This window comes from Schistocerca serialis, chromosome 3, assembly GCF_023864345.2.
Source record: "Schistocerca serialis cubense isolate TAMUIC-IGC-003099 chromosome 3, iqSchSeri2.2, whole genome shotgun sequence".
Lineage (NCBI taxonomy): Eukaryota > Metazoa > Arthropoda > Insecta > Orthoptera > Acrididae > Schistocerca > Schistocerca serialis.
The window spans coordinates 16684726-16709124 of NC_064640.1; the positions used below are offsets into that span (position 1 = coordinate 16684726).

General features: G+C 43.1%; 1 protein-coding gene across 1 annotated transcript in view; it reads left to right on the plus strand.

Annotated features, from left to right (window-relative positions):
• The first annotated feature begins 12958 nt into the window (after nt 1–12958).
• The window catches only part of LOC126469675 (monocarboxylate transporter 3), a 442163-nt gene continuing 430722 nt past the window's right edge, over nt 12959–24399 (plus strand). Inside the window, exon 1 of the mRNA XM_050096825.1 lies at nt 12959–13058. Within this exon, the coding sequence (XP_049952782.1) occupies nt 12987–13058 (72 nt within the window). The 5' untranslated portion in view covers nt 12959–12986. The remainder of the gene's footprint in view (nt 13059–24399) is intronic.

Consider the following 24399-nt stretch of genomic DNA (forward strand, 5'->3'; position numbering starts at 1 on the left):
GTGTCGGAAGTTCCATTCGGCTTTTCGCGGATGATGCTGTAGTATACAGAGAAGTTGCAGCATTAGAAAATTGTAGCGAAATGCAGGAAGATCTGCAGCGGATAGGCACTTGGTGCAGGGAGCGGCAACTGACCCTTAACATAGACAAATGTAATGTATTGCGAATACATAGAAAGAAGGATCCTGTATTGTATGATTATATGATAGCGGAACAAACACTAGTAGCAGTTACTTCTGTAAAATATCTGGGAGTATGCGTGCGGAACGATTTGAAGTGGAATGATGATATAAAATTAATTGTTGGTAAGGCGGGTACCAGGTTGAGATTCATTGGGAGAGTCCTTAGAAAATGTAGCCCATCAACAAAGGAGGTGGCTTACAAAGCACTCGTTCGACCTATACTTGAGTATTTCTCATCAGTGTGGGATCCGTACTAGATCGGGTTGACACAGGAGATAGAGAAGATCCAAAGAAGAGCGGCGCGTTTCGTCACAGGGTTATTTGGTAACCGTGATAGCGTTACGGAGATGTTTAACAAACTCAAGTGGCAGACTCTGCAAGAGAGGCGCTCTGCATCGCGGTGTAGCTTGCTCGCCAGGTTTCGAGAGGATGCGTTTCTGGATGAGGTATCGACTGTATTGCTTCCCCCTACTTATACCTCCCGAGGAGATCACGAATGTAAAATTAGAGAGATTCGAGCGCGTACGGAGGATTTAAGACAGACGTTCTTCCCGCGAACCATACGCGACTGGAACAGAAAAGGGAGGTAATGACCGTGGCACGTAAAGTGCCCTCCGCCACACACCGTTGGGTGGCTTGTGGAGTATAAATGTAGATGTAGATGAAATTGGGACTCATCTGACCAGGCCACGGTTTTGTAGTGTAGCGTCCAACCGATACGGACACGAGGAGAGGCGTTTGCAGGCAACCTCATGCTGTTAGCAAAGGCACTCGCACTGGTCGTCTGCTGCTATAGCCCATTGAAGCCAAATTTCGCCGCACTGTCCTAACGGATATGTTCCTCGTACATCCCACATTGATTTCTAAGGTTATTCACGCAGTACTGCTTGTCTCTTAACACTGACAACTCTACGCAAACGCCGCTGCTCTCGGTCGTTCAGTGAAAGCCGTCGGCCCCTGCGTTGTCCGTGGTGAGAGGTAATGCCTGCTATTTGGTATACTTGGTACTCTGTTGACACTATGGATCTCGGAATATTGGATTCCCTTACGATTTCCGAAATGGAATGTCTCGTGCGTCCAGCTCCAACTACCATTCCGCTTTCAAAGTCTGTTAATTGCCATCGTGCGGCCATAATGACGTCGGAAACCTTTTCACGTGAATCACCTGAGTGCAAATGACAGCCCTATTATACCTTATACTGCCACAGTCTGTATGTGTGCATAAAGCTGTCCCATGACTTTTATGACCTCAGTGTCTTTTCGGACTAAGATCAATAATGCCTGATAATATAAATAGTCAGAATACGAGGTGATCTGGGTGAAGATAAGCATCAATGCTGGGCTAAATACAGTCATCGTACATTTATATTAACTACCTACATTAAATACGTAAGTAGACTGGAATATATACACGTAAATTTCGCGACTATCATTATGAAACTGAGGAAGATTTCTTCTGGTCAGCTGTCAACTTGGGATTTGCATGCTTAGAATGGGTATCTAGGATGAGTGCTCATGTGCCTTTGTACTAAAGGTTTCTCTCGAAAAATACGTTGAGCTTTTGGGCTACAAGCCATTAGCGAGGAGAACGTCTTAGGTGTGCTGGCTACAAACAGACGTGAACTTATCGACCCAGTGAACACAGAGACAGAAAGCAGTGACAGCATGAATGGGCGCTGGTTGTAAACAAAAGTGTGAGTTGGGGCTAAATATTTATACTTGACAAATTCGCCAAGAAAGCGAATACAACCTAAGCGAAAAGCCAGAAAGCAACATTCAATTCTTGCCAGGAAATTGTAAAAGATCTATAGGAAAAAATCTGAAATAGACTACGGGTCATGGGAAACTGTGAGGGATGGAAAGGACTGACAGTGTGTCAGAACACTATTTGGAAAGTAAAAAGCACTTCCAGGTACATTTAAATATATTTTTGATGGACGCTTTGTAGTTTTTCATCTTCAGGAACAGAATTAGTTGTATAAATCAGCAGAAATAATATAAATCATCGGCAGTCTATACGTTAGTTTTCATAACACAAAAGCTATAAACTGTATATTTAACGAAAAGATAGCAAGTGGACACACTAGAATTCACAGTACTTTCAAGAATATTTGGACCATAGAGTCTTATCCAAGTTTAAGTTTCTGTTTATTGGGTTTTTTTTATTTTATGTTTTCAACTAAGTTGTTGTCCGCCCCCGGTAGCAGAGTGGTCATCGCAACAGAATGTCAATCCTAAGGGCCCGGGTCGATTCCCCCTGGGTCGGAAAGTTTCTCCGATCAAGTACTGGGTGTTGTGTTGTCCTAATCGTCATCATTTCATCCCCATCGACGCGCAAGTCACCACAGTGGCGTCATATCGGTAGACTTGCACCCGGCGAACGGTCTACCCGACGGGAGGCCCCAGCCACACGACGTTTGTTATGGCGATATGGAAATAGTGAAGTTCAAACTACATATAGAAATTTCAGGACTAATAGGAAAAGGGATTCAATATTCATATATTTTATAGGGCTGTGAACTATTTTTCACTAAAGCTCGTGTGTGTTTTGCGTTTAATTCACCATGTAACTCACCATGGTTGCGACTGCTCCGTGAAGCTGTGACGAACAGTTTCGACTAAAACTTGAGAACCTTGAAGATGGAGGTATCACTCCAAAATAGGTTTAGGTAAATAAGAAACCGAAATACGGCAGTTGACAGACTTTTATACAAATGCCATATGAGTGCTCGGCGTTGCTTGGGTATGTTTTTATTCCAGTTCTGTTGGTCCATCTCCTCCTTTCCTCTCTCTGTCAATCTGTGTCACAGATACAATAAGCTAGTTGGGAAAGCAGACAGTAAAACAAAGACTTTATTTTTTGATGCGAAATGTTTCACAAATTTTCAATCAGCAGCTTTCTACTCCAAATGTGAAACTATTTTGTTGACTCTCACCTACAAAGTCAGCAATGACGATCATAATAATACGAGGGCTGTCCAGAAAGTAAGTTACGATTGATCGCGAAATCAAAATCACAGTGAAAATCAGAAATGTTTCATTTGTAAAGGTTAGCTACACCTTTCAGCTACTTCTCTACGTAGTCGCCGTTCTGACTCAGACATTCGCCGTAGCGTTGTACCAACTTTCCAATACCCTCATGATAGAAGGCAGCCGCCAGTGCTTTCCGCCAATTCTCTGCGCTGGCCTAAAGCTCGTTGTCTGTGCCAAAATGTTGTCTTCATAGCCAGCGGTTCGGAGCAGAGATGAAACTCAGTGGGAGACAATTACGGGCTGTGTTGTGGGTAACCAAACATTTCCAATTGAAACGATGCAGGAGCATCTTCATTGCCCCTGCAGAATGAGGCTGAGAATTATCTTGAAGAAGAAGCCGCACGACAGTTATGTACTGTTGGTTGCATAGCTTCAGGGGAAAATTCTCACCAGGCCCTCGTACTTGGCGGGAGACACTATTTTCTATAACATCTTTACGCGCTCACTAAGAGCTCAGGAATAAAAAGAGCGACATAATTCTACCTAGAGTCATACTAGAGACACTGCAAACCTTTATCGGATTTTCATAGTCGTTTTCATTTCGCGACCGATCGTAACTTACTTTCTGGACAGCCCTCGTATAAGACAAATTAGAGCTTGCACGGAAAGATTTAGGTGCTCATTTTTCCCATGTGGTATTCGAGAGTGGAACGGTCGATAAGTAGTCCGAAAGTAGTTATATGGACCCTATGACAAACACTACAGTGTAAATTGCAGAGTAGTCGAGTATATGTAGACCAGATTGTCTTTTAGTAAGCACAGCATCTCTTTAATCTTCTTGGTTCGACAGAGGTATGTCTCTCACATTGTCTGCCTAGGACCATGTCTATTTCACTAGTGTCCCAGCAGACTAACGGTCTTACAGTGTATGAACGTTTTCTCGTTATGGCGTTCTGGAAAGTTCTGACGTAATATATCACACGCGTCAGGCTGTTCCTAGCGAAAATAGTCTTCAAATGTCTAATGTCAGAATTCAGGAAGTCGTCATTGTAACCTATTGTGTCAAAAATAGAAGTATTAGGTAAAAAAATTTGTTTCCACCGTTTGGAATTGATGGCAGTAGCGAGAAGTGGTGGTGCAGGTGGTAGGTCGTAAGTGTCGTACAATAAGCTCAGTCATTTGTAAACATAATGTCATCCAAATATTAGTCGATCTGTAATTGCATTAGAACGTTATTCTGGACTGAATATGTCAACTTAAGAGCCCAGTTCTCATTATTACAGGGAAATTTTAAGTTTCTGTTTTAACATAAATAAATCTACGGCTGAGGCTCATAAAATGCTGGAGAAGACCTAAGGTGAGCCACCTATTAGTGAAAGAACGTGCAGAGAACGGTTTCCCCGTTTCCAGAACGGTGATTTTGACGGCGGAGACCGGCATGGCTGTGGAAAAGAGAAGGTTTTCGAAGCTACTGAAGCCGACGGAAACAATCATACGACATCGTTATCGAAAACAATTTATGCATTTGAGCCGAGCACTGAAAGACAAACATCCACAATACAACGATAAAAATGAAAAGATGATTTTGCAGCTCGTCGGAAGGTCCATCAAACGTAACTGGAAACTTTGAAATGGAAAGCCCTACCCCAACCGCTGTGTTCTTCATACAACGTCCAATTCTTCCGCCGCGAGATCCGTATGCGGCCCGAAAGATGAGATAAAGTGCTGGCCAGCGACAGCCAATAGTTTGAATCGTAATTTACCCGTAAGTTTTCTACAATAAACTTCGATTGAAAATAGGCGGAAGCAAAGCTGTGGACCTAATATTTCGATCACGGGTCGCAGGACAAGAAAAATTTTCATGATATGCTACCGATTTTCATTTCCATGAATTCGACATTTGATTCTCATCTCGTGTGATTCTGCTCACGTCGCGCATAATTCGGTGATTTTGAATACAGAGGACACATGCTTACATCCTATGTGGATCTGAATTTTTTATAAGCTGTTAGTTTATATTTGCTCGTACGTTCATTTTACAAGTTAAATGGAGCAATAGGGGGGTTAAAAACTTGATGGGAGATTGCTAGTTGTGCAGATTCACGTCCAGCAACAGAAGCGGTGAATTTTCAATGCGTATCGCGGTCCTTGCGTTCTGCTGGCCGCCCCTTGGCCCAGATACAGTCAGCACTGAAAAAGCTCGCCAGCTCTTCTCACGAAACACTTCCGCGAACAGCGCGCTTGCTGCCGAACGCTGTTGCCTCTTCGTAGTTTCGCGTTTCGCGCATCCACTTCTGGCTGCAAATGACTGCCTCGAGGCAGAAATTCTAGTGTCCGACCACGCGAGTAAGAACAGTAGCGATTTCCGCATGCATCTGGACTACGCGAGTAAAAACCACAGCGATCTGTGCATGCATCTGAGGCTTTAGTCCAGTGTCTGACTATTCATTCTATTCGGCATACTAAGAACAGTTTTCATGCACGTTTGTGGAACGTACGACATATTTGGTGCTTCAAAGCCTTTGTCTCAAACGTCTGGGGTTGATAGATCGTGCCAGCCACCGGGAACAACTTTGTTACAGGCAGACTCCTTGCGGACGGGTCCTGGCGACGCTAGACATCTCTCAGTGTTCGCCGGCCCTGGGACGCTGAGGTTTCCCTGCACTAGCGGATTCCACTAACCAGGTGTGCTGCTTAGTACCAACCCCAGTAAACTGATAGAGTGATTTTCACAACAACTTCGGAATGAGTGCCTCTGAGCGGGAAAAGGAATTTTAAAAAGATGCTTTAGAAGCGAATCAGTAACTTTAATTTTGCTCGGCCTATTCCCTTTCGCGCTGAACAGATGCCAACATCATAGGCAACACACAATGCATGCGCACGCTGCAGAACGTCTACGCCCTGCCCCCACTCACAAGGGAACCTCCCCATCGCACCCCTTTCAGATTTAGTTATAAGTTGGCACAGTGGATAGGCCTTGATAAACTGAACACAGATCGATTGAGAAAACAGGAAGAAGTTGTATGGAACTGTGAAAAAATAAGCAAAATATACAAACTGAGTAGTCAATGGGCCACATAGGCAACATCATGGAGTCTGTAAGCTAAGGAGCGCCGTGGTCCCGTGGCAGCGTGAGCAGCTGCGGACCGAGAGGTCCTTGGTTCAAGCCCTTTCTCGAGTGAACGTTTTACTTTCTTTACTTTTGCATAGTTATTATCTGTCTGTTCGTTTATTGACGTCTCTGTTCACTGTAATAAGTTTAGTGCCTGCGTTTTGCGACCGCACCGGTGAACCGTGCGATTAGTAGACGAAAGGACGTGCCTCTCCAATGGGAACCGAAAACATTAGATCGCAAGGTCATAGGTCAACCGATTCCTCCACAGGAAAACACATCTGATATACTCTATACGAAACTGGTGACGGCATGTGCGTCACATGACAGGAATATGTTGTCGACCCACCTAACTTGTACACTTGGCGAATGGGTAAAAAGATTCTTCTACCATGCCCGATTTAGGTTTTCTTGTGGATGTGATAATCACTCCCAAAAAAGTGATGAAAACATAAGAGTTTGTCACATAAACTGAAAATAAAAAATTAAACTTTTCACTCCATGGAAGATTTGAACCAAGGACCTTTCGTTCCGCAACTGCTCACATTACCACGAGACCACGGCGCTCCTGCGGTCACAGTGTCCTTGATGTTGCCTATCTTCCAATGAACTACTCAGTTTGTATATTTAGCTTATTTTTTCAGTTCCATACAACTTCTTCCTGTTTTCTCAATTGATCTGTTTTCAGTTTTTCAGGGCCTATCCACTGTGCCAACTTATAACTAAATCTGAGGGGGGTGCGATGGGGAGGTTCCCTTGTCAGGGTCATAAACAATGCAAAAGGATCAAAATGGTTCAAATGGAGCTTCCGATGTTATCCACTAAACAGTAACGGTCTTATCACCCTAGCTTGGGGTACTTCAGAACTCACATTTACAGCCATCTGTTTCGTCCCATTAAGAACGACATATCAGCGAGGAATTCCTGAATCCAATCACAAATCTGCTCGATACTCGGTATAATCGTATTTTCTTCACCAGAGGATAGCATGAAACTTAGAACACCTTCCTGAAGTCATGGAACATCACATTAACCTGGGCGTCGGCGCTGTGGCTCTCATGGATGAACATAGCGAGCAGAGTTTCACAAGATGTGTGTTTTTGGAATACATGTTTATTTCTACAAAGGAAATTCTCCAAAAACATATGCTTGGGTAGAAAATATGTCACATGATTCTACAACCGACTGACTTTAGCGATAAAGGTCTTTAATTACGTGCATCTGTCCGAAGACCCTCCTTAAAAAACGGAAATGACCTGCATTTTTACCAGTCGTTTGGTACCCTTCGATCCTCCAGTTACGTACGATTAAGTGCTGCTGAAAGGAGAGCAAGTACTTTCGCGTAATTTCACAGGCATCTCAGCCGGTCCAGGCGCGTTTCTGCTGCTGACTGAGTTTGGTTGTATTTTTGTCTACAATAAGGAGCGATCAAAAAGTTTCCGTTCGAAGACCGTAAAGTCCAGAATCGGTGTGCCAATCAGGCAAAATCACCGTGAGCATTCAGGCAAACATCCCACCTACGCACCAGGTCGAAGATACCCAGCCGGCCGCTGTGGCCGAGCAGTTCTAGGCACGAAAAGTGTGAGGTGATCCACAAGAGTTCCAAAAGAAATCCGTTGGAATTCGATTACTCGATAAATAGTACAATTCTCAAGGCTGTCAATTCAACTAAGTACCTGGGTGTTAAAATTACGAACTTCAGTTGGAAAGACCACATAGATAATATTGTGGGGAAGGCGAGCCAAAGTTTGCGTTTCATTGGCAGGACACTTAGAAGATGCAAAAAGTCCACTAGAGAGACAGCTTACAGTACACTCGTTCGTCCTCTGTTAGAATATTGCTGCGCGGTGTGGGATCCTTACCAGGTGGGATTGACGGAGGACATCGAAAGGGTGCAAAAAAGGGCAGCTCGTTTTGTATTATCACGTAGTAGGGGAGAGAGTGTGGCAGATATGATACGCGAATTGGGATGGAAGTCATTACAGCAAAGACGTTTTTCTCCGCGGCGAGATCTATTTACGAAATTTGAGTCACCAACTTTCTCTTCCGAATGCGAAAATATTTTGTTGAGCTCAACCTACATAGGTAGGAATGATCATCAAAATAAAATAAGAGAAATCAGAGCTCGAACAGAAAGGTTTAGGTGTTCGTTTTTCCCACGCGCTGTTCGGGAGTGGAATGGTAGAGAGATAGTATGATTGTGGTTCGATGAACCCTCTGCCATGCACTTAAATGGGAATTGCAGAGTAATCATGTAGACGTAGTAGAAGCCCTTGGATAATTTACAAGATACTGAACATAACTGACGAGAGGGAAAAATACAGAGATCCATAAAATGAAGCAGTCAAAGAGAAATATAGACGTTTAAATAAAAAAAATCTTTGAAAAAGAATTGTCAAATGTTTTGTGAAAGGATCTGTCTAAAAGTAAGAATAAGATAATTTACAGAAAGATTTGACCGCGCCTTAGAGTTGTGCTCGAAATCGTGTACAGCAAAGGAGCTGGCCATTTTGAATTTAAACTACACTGCTAATCTCAGAATTTTAAGAGTACTTGATGATATTTGACTGATGGAATTTCAATTAGTCGTCTCCTTACATCACTAACATACGAGCGTCTCAGTTCCTGCTCACGATATTGAGCATCATTCAGAGAGGCGTCAAATGCTCCTCTAGTATATTTTACTTCTTACTTTTAGACAAATAATTTCACGGAATATTTCACCATTTTTTACAATTTCTTTTTATTTTCAAGTTTTGTTCAGAAAGCGTGAAATTTAAATATATTTAACTACAGGTGTGTATTGTCTTATCAGCAAGAGCGTATAGATCAAGAAAAGACAAACAAATTTCAGTTTATACTGATTTGATGTTTTTTGGTACTCGATTTACTTAGTTAACAGCAGATGTTCGTGAGATATTTCAATTTTCCCTCAAATCACAACTTAAGATTTTTTAAATTACCCGGTTACCTTAGTGAAATCAAACCTTCTTTATAAAACTAGATCTCACGCAGGTCAATGCGATAACTCGTTTGTCCATATCCCACAAATCCCTAATTAAGTTTTTACATGTACACCTATAACCCGCAAGCCACGTTACGGTGTGTCGCGGTGGGTACTTTGTGTATCAGTGTCACTTCTTCCGTTTCCTGTTCCAGTCGTGTATGGCTCGGGGGAAGAGCGTTTGCTGGTAATCCTCCGTGTGTGCTCCAATCTCTCTGCATTTATCTTCGTGATCTTTTCGCGAGATATGCGTAGGAGCTGGCTGACTCCACGCTCTCCGAACTTTAACCGTAGAATATACCGTAATGCAGAGCGCCTCTCTTAAGCGTCTGCCACTGGAGTTGGCTGACCATCTCCGTGAAGCTTTCGAGTTTTCTAAATGAATCAGTAAGGAAACACGCTTTTCTTCTCTATTTCCTCTACCAATCCTATCTGGTACGGATCCCAGACTGACTAGCAGCCGGCCGCGGTGGCCGTGCGGTTCTAGGCGCTTCAGTCCGGAACCGCGTGACTGCTACGGTCTCAGGTTCGGATCCTGCCTCGGGCATGGATGTGTGTGGTGTCTTAGGTTAGTTAGGTTTAAGTAGTTCTAAGTTCTAGGGGACTGATGACCTCAGATGTTGAGTCCCATAGTGCTCAGAGCCATTTGAACCCAGACTGAGTAGCAATACTCAAGTATTGGTCGAACCAATATTTTGTAAGCCACATCCTTCGTCGATGGACTACATTTCCTGAGCATTCTTCCGACGAGTCGCAGTCTCGCATCTGTCTTACTCCCGATTAATTGTATGTGGTCGCTACACTTCAGAACGGTCCGTGCGCATACTCCTCAATGATTTATGGAAGTAACTGCTTCTAATGATTGTTGTGCAGTCGTGTAGTCGTACAATAAAGAGTAATCCTGTTTATGCATTCGCAATACGTTATATTTGTTTATGTTGAAGGTCAATTTCCACTCCCTGCAACTAGCGATGATTCTCTGCAAGTCTTCGTGCTTTCTGCTACAATTTTCTAGCGTTTCGACTTCTCATCGGCGAAAAACCTTAAGGGACTTGCGACGTCATCTACTAGGTCACGAAGGAAATATCAGAATAGGACGGAAATCGTAGATGTCGTGTACAGATACCGACTAACAAATGATTACAGTATCAGAAAAATTGGATGATTTATTTAAGAGAAAGAGTTTCCAAACAGAGCAAGCCAACAACGCGTTGGTTCACTTCTGGCCCTTATGCAAGCAGTTATTCGATTTGGCTCTGATTGAAAGTTATGGGATGTCCTCCAGACGGATATCGTGTCTAATTTTGTCCAACTGGGGCGTTAGATCATCAAAATCCCCAGCTGGCTGCTGGGCCGTGCTCCAAACCTTCTCAACTGGGGAGAGATTTGGCGTCCTTCCTGGCCAAGGTTGGGTTTTTCAAGCACGACGACAAGCTGTAGAAACTCTCGCAGTGTGCGGGCGGGCATTATTGTGCGGAAATGTAAGACTAGGATGAGCGTAGAATACCATCGACGTACCGCTGTGTTGTAAGGGTGACAACCAAACGGGCCCTCCTATGAAATGAAATGAAACGGCACCGGAGACCACCACTCCTGTTTGTCGGGTTTTATGGCGGGCGACAGTCTGGTTGATATCCCACCACCGTCCGGGACGTCTCCAGACACGTCTCAGGCCTGGAATCTCACTGACTGGAGTAGAATTGCCTTCAGTGATGAGTCCCGCTTCGAACTGAGCTCCGATGACCAGCCACATACTGGGGAGCATACGACCACCCTGCAACAACTGCTAAATCAGTTCTATTGTCACATCCAATAGCTTCCCGCGTCATGATTCCAGGAGTTGGTGTGGTAAGAACAGCTGGTTCCTGGGACCTTTCACTAGGTCGCCTACAGGTCGTCGTTGTGATCGCCACAAAGGAAGCGGGACTCTTCGCTCGACACCAAAGAATGCCCCTCAATGTCCTAGCTGACTCTGGCTCCACGCTATGTAACACCATACAGCAATCTTTTCTAAATCGCTTTGCAACTGATACTGGTCTTCGGATGACCTTACTAGACGGTAAATTACAGCATCATCTGCGAACAACCTAAGAGAACTGCTCAGATTGTCACCCAGGTCATTTATATAGAGCAGGAACAGCAGAGGTCCCAGGGCGCTTTCCTGGGGAACACCTTATATCACTTCAGTTTTACTCGATGATTTGCCGTCTATTACTACGAACTGCGACCTTCCTGACGGGAAATCACGAATCCAGTCGCACAACTGAGACGTTATCCCATAGGCCCGCAGCTTGATTAGAAGTCGCTTGTAAGGAACGGTGTCAAAAGTTTTCCGGAAATCTAGAAATACAGAATCAACTTTAGATCCCCTGTCGATAGCGGCCATTACTTCGTGCGAATAAAGAGCTAGCTGCGTTGCACAAGAACGATGTTTTCTGAAACCATGCTGATTACGTATCAATAGATCGTTCCCTTCGAGATGATTCATAATGTTTGAATACAGTATATGCCCCAAAACCCTACTGCAAACCGACGTCAATGATATAGGTCTGTAGTTCGATGGATTACTCCTACTACCCTTCTTAAACACTGGTGCGACCTGCGCAATTTTCCAATCTGTAGGTACAGATCTATCGTTGAGCGAGCGGTTGTATACGATTGCTAAGTAGGGAGCTGTTTTATCAGCGTAATCTGAAAGGAACCTAATCGGTATACAATCTGGACCTGAAGACTTGCCCGTATCAAGCGATTTGAGTTGCTTCGCAACCCCGTAAGGTATCTACTTCTAAGACACTCATGCTAGCAGCTGTTCGTCTTTCAAATTCTGAAATATTCCATTCGTCTCCCTTGGTGAAGGAATTTCGGAAAACTGCTTTCAATAACTCCGCTTTAGCGGCACAGTCGTCGGTAACAGTACCATCGGCACTGCGCAGCGAAGGTATTGATTGTGATTTGCCGCTTGTGTACTTTACATACGACCAGAATGTCTTCGGATTTTCTACCAAATTTCGAGACAATGTTTCGTTGTGGAACCTATTAAAGGCATCTCGCATTGGGGTCCGTGCCAAATTTCGCGCGTCTGTAAATTTTAGCTAATCTTCGGGATTTCGCGTTCTTCTGAACTTCGCATGCTTTTTCCGTTGCCTCTGCAACAGCGTTCGGACCTGTTTTGTGTACCACGGGGGATCAGTTCCATCTCTTACCAATTTATGAGGTATGAATCTCTCAATTGCTGTTGCTACTATATCTTGACTAGGCGTCATCTTTTTACTAATCGATCCTATTTTGCCTTCATAATTTCATCTCTCAAATCTTCCCATTGGTCTTCGACTGAATTCTTTCCGCTCTGTTCCAGTCAATCGTTTCCTCACGCTCTACCATCAGCAGGATTCGAGCTGGCTACCTCCGTGTCGAGTGCCACCGCACAGGCGTGCGGTGACGATAGCGGCTACGTGTGCCTCGTGTCCCTTACGAAAGCGGTCTGGGAGGGTTTGTGTGTGGGGTGGGGGGGGGGGGGTGCGGGAAGTGGCAGTGGTACACAGAGTCCCCTCCGCCACGCAAAGTAAGGCAGGCGAGCGGGCAGCGGGCGCCGTGCCCCCACCCGGTGCCCCTGGCAGGCGGCGCGCGACGCGGCTGCGCTCTGGCGGCGCAGGCCGGCGCTGCCCCACGCCAGTGTGCTGCCGCTGGCGGAATGCGCGACAGCCCGCAGCAGCCAGCATGTCGCGCGTCAGCATCGGCAGGCCCGCGGCGCGCACCCCCAACAGCACGCGGGTGCGCAAGATCAGCCGGGTACGTCCCGCCGCCGCTACTAACACAGCGCCGCCTAACCCTCGGGACAACTCGCCCCACCAGTTGTTTGAAAGCGCTATGTCACCACGACATTTCTCCTTTGTTTTAGAGCGTTTTGTTGCAGCCTACGAACTTCCTGAAGCGTAACCAGATTCACTTTCTATCGTACACGACAGCTACGAAAACGTAGCCGTATATTTATGAGAGTAACGTGTCCCATACCGTAATTAATTTTTTTTTTCAGTATGAATTGCATTCGTTAGCTGCGTAATTGGAATATTTTGTTACATTTACTTGGTTTAGACACATTCATCTGTCATCTTCGGAATTTAGAAACACGGATATGTGTTAATGAAAGAATGATATGACGAATCGCAAAATCTAAATTGTGAATGCAAAAATTATGACCACAGATTTTGTGGAGCTTACGACTGAATTTTGTTTTGGAAAAAAGAGTATATCGCAGTTACTGAAAAAATAAGAGCTACGAATAAAATCATAATTTACGTGTTTTATTGGACATATGAACATAACAGTACACGTTTCGGACTTTCGTCTTTCATACGAGGCCTTTAACCTACAAAAACCACCATCTGCACGCTATAAAAATAAATAAAACTTACGCTATTCATTTTGAGATTGAAACTCACTCTTTTTCTTTTGTATATGTACGTTTCTAAATAAAACATCGCTACCATCTTGAGCACACATACTTTTTTCTTATTTTTGCCCAGACATGTTTCATCGAGGTTACATCATCATCAGTGGGTTTTTCATTTTCTTTCAGTTGAATAACAGAAATATTACTCTTTACTGTCCGCACAATTACAAATTTTAGTCTTAAGAAATGCATTCACAAATTTAATAGCAGTCAAACATGCCATGATTTATGTAGTATTCTGTATTTTGTATTACAGTTGTTTTTCTATCGCATTTGTCACCTGAAACCTAGAGCAATTAATTTTGAAAATTATTTAAATCGAAAATTTACGCTTGAGAATAATGTGGTCAACATTGTTGTATCCTAAGTACTCACAGTATTTCCAGTCGTATATGTTCGACGTATACAATTTTCCACATTCTCTGGGTTGCAGATGACAAACAGTGAAAGAAAATCGACTGTAATACAAAATATAGAAAACCTTAAAAGCCGAAGCATTTGGTAATAATGTACATATAAGACTGAAATTTCTGTGTATTAATAGCAAAGAGCAGTTTTCGTATTATTTAACGGAAAGGGAATAAAAAAAGACCCACTGATGATGCTGTAACTTCAGTGAAAAATGTCTACTTAGAAAAGAGAAAAAAACTGTTTGCTCGAGGTGGAATCGATACAAAAACAAATTTCATTTACACATAATCTAGCTTAACCTATTTTAGTCGCCTGCTTGCTGCTTCTGATGTCTGACTTTTGTTTATGAGCAGTTGAAATGCGCCCAACTGATGTTTCAAGTTCGGTATCTTGTTACTATAGTCATATTTTACAGTTGCGTCAGTAAATGTCGTCAGTAAAAGTGCAAGTTGTCAGAGGTTGTGAGGAAGCAGCCATGACATGTTACAGACGCTGTTTATCTCCTTGTGGCATTATATTGTCGTACTTTCTTTCGAATCACTGCTCTGTTTTAAGCTTATGAAAACATTGAGGTAATTACATTAAAAAGTGTGCTTTGCGCTACGGCCTCACGCTATAAGATGATAAACAAAGCGTCCACAGAACGCCTGACGCAGCTTGCTCGCGGCCTGTGGTAAGCTGCACTTTTACTGACAACGTTTGTAGACATTTCTGGAACATATGATTAATGTCGTTATATTTGGTTCCAGCATCAGTCAGAGCTACTCAGATGCTGGTAGACAAATGACAGACGTTAGCAGCAGCAGCAACCAAACAACAACAATGATTAAGTTAGAATACGTTTCATCTTATAGCATGTGTTTTGCGTTGAAGTTAACCGTACTAAGGCATCAGATGATGTGCGAAAGTCCGGAGCGGATAGTTCTACCCTCCTTAACCAATAAAGATATATAAATTAATAATTTCATGAGATTCGCCGAGTCCATAAACATACAGTTACCGCAAATTTCCTTCTGTTGGAATCTACCTACATTTGTTTAACCTGTGATACTGAATTTTCACTCGTTTTGAAACACACGAGGAGCTTTATCCTTAGGAAGTGTCACTAACACGTTTGCTTGGACATTGCATATTTTTTGAGGATTCCCCCATGAGTAGAACTCAGTTTCTTGAAACTTCCTGGCAGATTAAAACTGTGTGCCCGACCGAGACTCGAACTCGGGATCTTTGCCTTGGGCGGGCAAGTGCTCTACCATCTGAGCTACCTAAGCACGACTCACGCCCCGTCTCACAGCTTTACTTCTGCCAGTATCTCGTCTCCTACCTTCCAAAATTTACAGAAGCTCTCCTGCAAACCTTGCAGAACTTGCACTCCTGAAAGAAAGGATACTGCGGAGACATGGCTTAGCCACAGCCTGGGGGATGTTTCCAGAATGAGATTTTCACTCTGCAGCGGAGTGCGCGCTGATATGAAACTTCCTGGCAGATTAAAACTGTGTGCCCGACCGAGACAGATGGTAGAGCACTTGCCCGCGAAAGGCAAAGATCCCGGGTTCGAGTCTCGGTCGGGCACACAGTTTTAATCTGCCAGGAAGTTTCATATCAGCGTGCACTCCGCTGCAGAGTGAAAATCTCATTCTGGACTCAGTTTCTTGTTTTTCCCTCTTTAATAATATACATTTCGGTGGCAGTGTGCTTGTCTTTATTTTATTGTCAAAGAATAAGTGAACATTGGATGAAAATGCTTACAAGTTATCAAGGGCGTACCGAGGATCTGAACTAGGGATTGGGGGGGGGGGGGGGCAGGTCATACTAGTCTCAGGAAACAAGGACTCGAGACAACATACAGCACTTCTTGTTAAATAAAACAGTAAACCAGTGAAAAACTGCTTTTAATAAACATTTTAAATACAAGAATGCACTTGTACAATCCGAGAAAACATGCAGCATTTCTTATTAAATAAAACATTAAACTAGTGAAAAACTGCGAATATCTTCTGGGGGGGGGGGGGGGGCAGCTGCTACCCCTCGCTGGGTACGCCCATGCAAGTTATACTAATGGTCATCATGTTATCATGTTTACAAAAATTGTTGCAGCACAAACATAAATCGTAATAACACATGTTGTTAATTTTGCTGCCTGTTGTTCACACCACACCTGGTATTTCAATAAAGTTTGTCGTCTGCAGCTAATAGTATTTCATTTCTGTGAACCGATAATTTGCTCCTAAAGTGGAGTCACTGGTGTTTGAGCTATGTTTCTGAAGTACGGTACTTTTCTTAACAAAGTGAAAAATGTTCCTAAGATCTGCAGTTTCATCTTATGCCTGAATTTTAGCTTCACGGAAAGTACAGTGATTTAAGGAAGCCCATAGCTGGATATGATAAACAGTATTAAAACGTCAGCTCATGAACAACAAAATGTGTTTGTGCTAAACACATTTTGTGAATGTGATGACCATATTTTCAAACTGTATGTAGTCTCGCCCAACATTTATTTACTATTTGACAGTAAAATAAAGGGAAACCAACTGATGATGGTGTAACATACCGGAAATTTGTATGGATAATGAAACAGGAACAAGAAATTATGTTTTGTTCAAATCAGAATCGTCATAATATATTTATTTTAGAACACTGTTCTTATGCAAAATTTTCTCGATTTTTCTTCTAGGCAGCAAATTTCGGCTTACATTGAATTAGTTCATTGAGTTTAGCAGGTAATATTGATAGATAATACTGCCGTATACCCGACTTGACTCACTCTAACTTTTTTTTCCGAGTCGCAACTTGCATTTGCTAACGTCGTTCTAGAGCCAAGTTCTGCAGACATCACAGAAAAATATTAGACTATTTCATTTCTGAGCCGTTTATCATTCATTGCTGAATAAACGTCCCGAATACCGACACTAAAAGTCCATTGCACCAATCTGAAAAACCGCTTCTGAATACTCTTCACACGGTGTAGTTCGCTTTGCCTGCCGCGCTGCACATTCGTGACTCGTGTTGAGACACCGAGAGGGTAACTCTTGGCCGAGCAACGAAAAATATTCGTGCTTAGCTAAGTTGTCCCATTGTGCAATACATGTCATAATAAAGATAATCATGCTTGATAGAAGAGGTTGCAGATCTTCTCAGAGGCTGCTAGCGAAGACAGTGAACTCGCGTTCCAGAGAATGATGGTTGACATCCCTCGTCAGGCCATTCAAATTTAGCTTTTCCCAGGATTACATAAAACGCTTAAGGCAAATTCCTGGACAGTTCCTTTCAAAGGACAAGGTCGATTTCCGTCCGTATCCTTGTTCAATACGATCTAGTGCTCCGCCGCTGATCAACAGATCGACGGAATGTGGAAGCTTACTATTCCTTTCTTCGTACTCGGTATTGAGCCGTGGAGTCAAAGGCCAGTGGCAACATGAGTTTCCTTTTCGCTGAGGGTGCATTTGGCGCCTGAGACGTAGTGACACCACACGTGGGAAGTCCGCCCGACTTCGGCAGGAAGGCAGCTGACGGCGATAAAGCAGCGCAGTTCTTTGTTCCCAGTCCGTAAACAAGCGTGAAGAGTCTCCACACGCACTTCTAGTAGCTGCACCGCTCCCCTCGTCCCCCTTGCGGAAGAGTTCCTTTTCTTCCAGTGCAGCGCGTACACGCTACATGTTATGGCGCGCGTACGGTCTGTACCTAGATCTGCCAGGCACAAGCTTCTTCGTTTTCCAATGAAGTACTTGACACATGTTCAGGCTTCTTCCACGATCTGGTGGAATGCGATGGGTTCGCAGTTGCGATATTCATTGCGTAACGGAAAAAAACTTTCCACCTTGTAGCCACTACATTTTTTTCTATAAAGATTGCAGAACATTGTGGCTCAATTTTCAATGCAAACAGTTGATTTAATTAATTTCGAAAACATGCCTCATTTGCTAAAGAGTCAGATGTGCGAACTGTGCAGTCTCAAACGGAAATTAAGGACACACTGGCTGTTACGCCATTTAACAATATCAGAAGAAAGATTTCACACCTAATTACGGCAAAATAAACAGTAAGAGCAAGACCATGGCAAGCCACCAAAGCTAATGCAGAATGTTTTAAACGCTTTTCGAGAAATCGAAGATCTGTATCTTTTTGTCTTAGTTCATGAACGTAAATTAAGCTATACGGAACCACATTCCGTTATGGTAGCCAACAGGGCATTGGAATGTTAAAATCGCTGATATTAGCTCCATTTTCAAAAAAATCTGGATTGATCATTAGTGTTTCGTCTTTGTGATGTCGTTCTTCTATGAATTTCGATCAATATGTGCCATTTTTGAAGTTATTGAACCCTTTTTTATTTGCCATATCACTGCCATAGCGTTTGTCCTCTTATTTTAAATCCCCAAATGAATTAAATGAATTGTATCCATTGAAAATGGAGCTATAATGCTCTGAAACCTGTAGGGTAAATAAACAAGTTTGGTAGCTGCACGGTAAAATTTTCTTTCCCTTAAACTAAACTCATCGTCAAATTGCACACCGCACGTAGCAGCCTTCAAAACAGGTATCACGTGTTTACACCGTTTTCTTCCACGCGAAGATACACTTTTCAAAAGCGGTTTATTTTCCTCTAACTTGTAAAACTCCTGTTTTTACGAGCCAACAAGTCCCAGAATATTTTTGGCAGTAGTCGCGTAGCGCTGTTTGCTACGGCAGTAAAGTAGGGACCACCTTTGCTACTCCTCTGTGAGTTGGTAGGGACGGGGCCGGATTTTAACTAACGTTCTGCACAATATTTGTACAGTTATCGCAAGACTAGCCTGGCCGATAACGACTTCCCATTAGTGCCGCATGCTGATACTCTCCAGCTGCTGATAAGAAATGCTAATACATTTAAAATAGCTGTGATACGCTGAACGTTAAGCCAGCATTGAGAAATTAATCTGAGCAGGAGTTTCACTTCCATTCAGATCTCTTTTTGTCCACGTAGTTTAATATGAATGCCAAACATTCAACATACTTCTGCCCTGGGAACTTGATGACAACAGCCTGTGTCTCACCTAATGCAGCCACTGTTCTGTATTTTACACGTCCCAGAAAGAAAGGTATTAATTTCCGGTGGTGAAAAAATTTAGCTTACTGTATTCATACTTCTTGGACCAGCATACAGCTAACAATGTACGTAATGGAGAGCAGAGTTAAATAGCGTAGTGCAATAATTTATTTGTTTGACAATAAAAACTATTATACTTTCAACATTCAAGGTGTCTGAGATTCATCTTCTTTCAGTTCGAAACACGTGGGTACATTGGTAGTTGTGATGTAAGAAACGTGTGGGTATCTTGGAAGCAGACAGAGTACTATTATTTGTCAGTTTCCTTCTTGGCTTGTTATGAATTGCATTGGCTCTATACGCCTTTCAGTTTGGTTCGGCTGTCTTGTTCCTTTCTACTCTTCAGCCATAATCGGTAACGGATGGGTAACGAGCAAGGTACAGAAAGCAAAAGTTATGGAACCAAATGGGGAAAAAGTTATTACGTACAAAATAAAAAGAAAGAGATAAAGCTCTTTTCTTGGGTGGCCCTCTTAAGGAGAAGCACCTCTTGAGCCTTCAGAAACTATCAAAGGAATCATTTCTACATTTACCTTAAATTAATTAGATTAACTAAAAAAGACAAGAACAGTATTCAAATGAAGTGTTATAGCGGATTGCTTCCAGTTTCCTGTAATTACTATAATTAGCACATTTCGTTGTACGCACAATACATAAACTTACGTGAAGTCGATACGCAATACTTCGTGTAGGAACTACCACTGTCTCATCTACAGAATTAGTCAGTTCTCTGTGAGAGACTAATTTTTTTTTTCAAAACCTGCCAATTTTCATGTACACTCATGAAACAGAAATCACTATTTTTGTAGAAACTTGATGAGAGTGGATTCGTACAGGAACATTCTTTTCATTTTATATAAGGAGAATCCAATATGACATCATGATCATATTGATCACAATAAAAATAAACCGTAGGATTGGGAGCTTTATACATCTACATATGCACTCCCCTGTACAGAGCGTGGAGGAGGGCACCCTGTATCAATAACAGCCCTTTCCCAGACCCCTTCCAACAATTCTACATTTCCATTCGCTTTCCCTGCAGTTGGCTTTACGTTTTCATCACATTTCATACCGCCTTTCAGTATTATCTCAACATACTTGTTCTGTGTGATGTGCTCCAGATGTTCAACACTAAATTTGTAATCGGGTACCAACAGGGTCTTTTTCTTCGTTATGGACTTTATCTTGCAGTTATCCACATGTAAATAGAGGTACTATTTATTGAATCAGGAAGAAATTTTGTCCACGCAGATGTATGGGTTCATATCAATTGGAGCACAGCACGTCGTTAATAACGGAAAAATCTTCAGACGTTCAAGTAGCGTCTTATGTACTTAAAGGAAATGTTACGGGAATATTCTGTTCACAGCATAAATAAATGATGCAATGAATGCCTTCAGATGTTCGATGAGGTCGGTCACGAATGATGCTGTTTACAGAAGTCGTAGTTCTGGGAAATTGTAATGAAATGCAGGAAGCCCTGAAGAGGATCGATGATTGGTGCCGAAACTGGCAGTTGACACTCAGTGCAAACAAATGTGGCGGTTTGAACACAAATACGTGCAAAGAATCGTTGTTGTTAGGTCACACCATTGCTGAACAATCATCGGAAACAGTCACATTCTTTAGATATTCGAAATTATGCGTTCGAAGCGATTTAAAATGGAAAGACCTCATAATGCTATTCGTGGGAAAGTCAGATTTCAGACTGAGATTTACCGGAAGTGTAGTCCACCTACGAAGGACGCAGCCTATGAAACCCTCGTCTGATCAGTAACCGAGTACTGCTCTTTATTCTGGAACCCTCACCAGGTAGGATTGAAAGGAGAAATAGAGGACATCCAAAGAAGTGCAGTGCGTTTTTTCACGACTTAGTTTAATAAGCGCAAAAATATAATGGAGATGCTCAGACAGCTCCTGTGCAGAAGCTAAAAGTGTGGTATGGTGCATCTCTGTGTGGTTTGCTATTAAAATTCTGAGAGCATACGTTCTCACAAGATTCGTACAAAATGTTGCCCCCTTCTGCACATATTTCGTTAAAAGATCATGAAAGTGATGGTGGTACTACCCTCTGCCACACAAAGTAAGATGAATTGTGGAGTGTAGATTTAGATGGCTTATCACAGTTTTTCGTTTCCCGAGGCGCACGCTCTCCGCGTTACTTGAAGACGCTCCACGGTTTGCCTTTATAATCAGTCTGGCCAAGTACAAGTTGATCGTCGCTGATGAGTGGACCATATGCGACACACCAACATCTGTGCTCACCTGTGCCCACAGCGACAGGAATGCCTCACTTCTGTGTGGAACTGTGCTACTTTGTTGGGTTTTCGAACAACATTGGTATGTAAAACTTAAGGACGAAAGTAACTTTCGCACGATGTGCAGCTGCCAAGTAACATAGCTCTATGAAACCTGGACAATACGTAGAAAAAAACTGCTACAGTATAGTACAGAAGGTGACAGAAGTACGCAATGAGACGAACAGGAACGACATTTTATTCAAAAACAATTACACTGAAATCATTCGATTTATGATGGTCCGCTGGACATTACAAAACGCAGGACAGGGCAACGCATGCTCTACAACGAGCTCCCATCCTGAGCTGTTCTTGTGGCAGGGCGTTTCAATCCTCGCGGCTGCTAGTTGATCGTTGGTGAATGTGAACGTTCTGAAAAAAGTCTGCCCAACGCATACCAAACGTGCTCCACGGAATCCAATTCGTGTGAATGGAAAGGCCAGTCCATTCGCCGAATATCCTCTCGTTCCAAGAGCTCTTCCAGCTGCACTGTTCGAAGCGGACGCACACTGGATTCCAATTCATAAAAATTCCCGATAAGAACAATATATTAAAAAAATTCTGATATTAGCTCAATGACGATGAATATGTCTGTTTAAACAAGTATAAGTAAGTATGTATAAATATGTATGTACGTATATATAAATAAGAAACAAGTAAACTGATTTCAGGAAGACAACCTACATGATGTAGGACTGCAATGTGCCTACCTATTTACTGAGAATCTGTTCAACGACTAAATCTAGCCGGCCGGAGTGGCCGTGCGGTTCTGGGCGCTACAGTCTGGAACCGAGCGACCGCTACGGTCGCAGGTTCGAATCCTGTCTCGGGCATGGATGTGTGTGATGTCCTTAGGTTAGTTAGGTTTAAGTAGTTCTAAGTTCTAGGGGACTGATGGCCACAGATGTTAAGTCCCATAGTGCTCAGAGCCATTTGAACCATTTTTTGAGGTAGCCCATGACTTTTGTCACCGCACTGTAAATATGCTACTACTACTGGTCTCACTCCACGTTTTCGACATTCATTTCATTCGGAATTCAAGATTTCATTCATATTTATTTTTTGATTTTAGCCAGTCTTCTGTTCCATTTTTAAATGTGCATTACTACCGTTTAAATGTGAAAGTAATTTTGGAAATTTACCCTGATCGATTCTAGAGTAAATAATTTACATATCCTGTTACTGCCCTGCAAGGAAGTGTACTCCCCTCCATAAGAAAAAGTGCAGGTGAACTGCTACGCCCAGTGAAACTTCCTGGCAGATTAAAACTGTGTGGCCGACCGAGACTCGAAGTCTCACAGTTTTAATCTGCCAGGAAGTTTCACTTCAGCGCACACTCCGCTGCAGAGTGAAAATCTCATTCTGCTACGCCCAGTGTTTATCCATCATGAAACATCGGATATTTGTGTCGTTGCTTCCTGAACGTTGCTGAAAAAATGCAGTGGGTCTCACGTCTCGTACTTGCAATGAAGCCCAAACTGCCTTAGAAGCTATGCATGAGACTTGTCAAAGGTAAACGGCATACGTCATGCGTCACGTCATCACATCATTGCCGTTTCCCATGACGAGTCATCCCTACGACTGCTGGCGTTAGTTTAAGCTCCTAACTCCTTCATGCCAAAGTCGAAGTTCAAAATTATTTCAAATATATTTTTATATTGTTGTTCTATATAGACGTCAGATACCTGTTGAATTTCGAGGAAACGGGTTGCTGTGAAGAGCTCTTACGTTTGCTTGCTCAGCTGTGAGACACCACATGTTTCATTGAAAATATTGCTCGGAATATCTTAGAACTGTTCATAATTTCTCTACCATCTATAGATCACTCCTTGTAGGCAACATTAGCCGTCAGATCAGTTACAAATCCGTTTTTGTAATGCATTTTTCTAGGTACGGTATTTAATTTACCCACATCGTCCATTTATGATGTTGCAGTATTTGAACGTTGAGTTCTACGCTGAAGAGCCAGAGAAACTGAGACACCTGCCTAATATCATGTAGGGCCCCCACGAGCACGCAGAAGTGCCGCAAGCCGACGTGCCTTGGACTCGACTAATGTCTGAAGTAGTGCTGGAGAGAACTGACACTACGAATCCTGCAAGGCTGTCCATAAATCCTTAAGAGTATGACGGGGTGGAGATCTCTTCTGCACATCACATTGCAAGGCATCCCAGATATACTCAATAATGTTCATGTCTGGGGTGTTTGGTGGCCAGCAGAAGTGTTTAAACTCAGAAGAGTGTTCCTGGAGCCACTCTGTAGCAGTTCTGGACGTGTGAGGTGTCGCATTGTCTTGACTGAATTGCCCAAGTCCGTCGGAATGCACAACGGACGTGAATGGATGCAGGTGATCAGACAGGATGCTTACGTACGTGTCCCCTGTCAGAGTCGTATCTAGACGTATGAAGGTCTTCCATATCACACCAACTGCTCGCGCTCCACAACATTACAGCTTGAATGTTCCCCTGCTAACATGCAGGGTCCATGGATTGGTGAGGTTCTCTCCATAACCGTACACGTCCATCCGCTCGATACAATTTGAAACAAGACTCGTCCGAACAGGCAACATTTTTCCAGTAATCAACAGTTCAGTGTCGGTGTTGACGGGGCCAGGCGAGGCGTAAAGCTTTGTGTCGTACAGTCATCAAGGGCACACGAGTGGGCCTTCAGTTCCGAAAGCCCATGTCAATTGTGTTTCGTTGAATGCTTCGCACGCTGACACTAGTTGATGTTCCAGCACTGAAATCTGCAGCAATTTGCAGAAGGTTTGAACTTCTGTCACGTTGAACGATTCTCTTCAGTCGCCGTTGGTCCCGTTCTTGCAGGATCTTTTCCCGGCCGCAGCGATGTCGGAGATTTGGTGTTTTACCGGATTCCTGATAT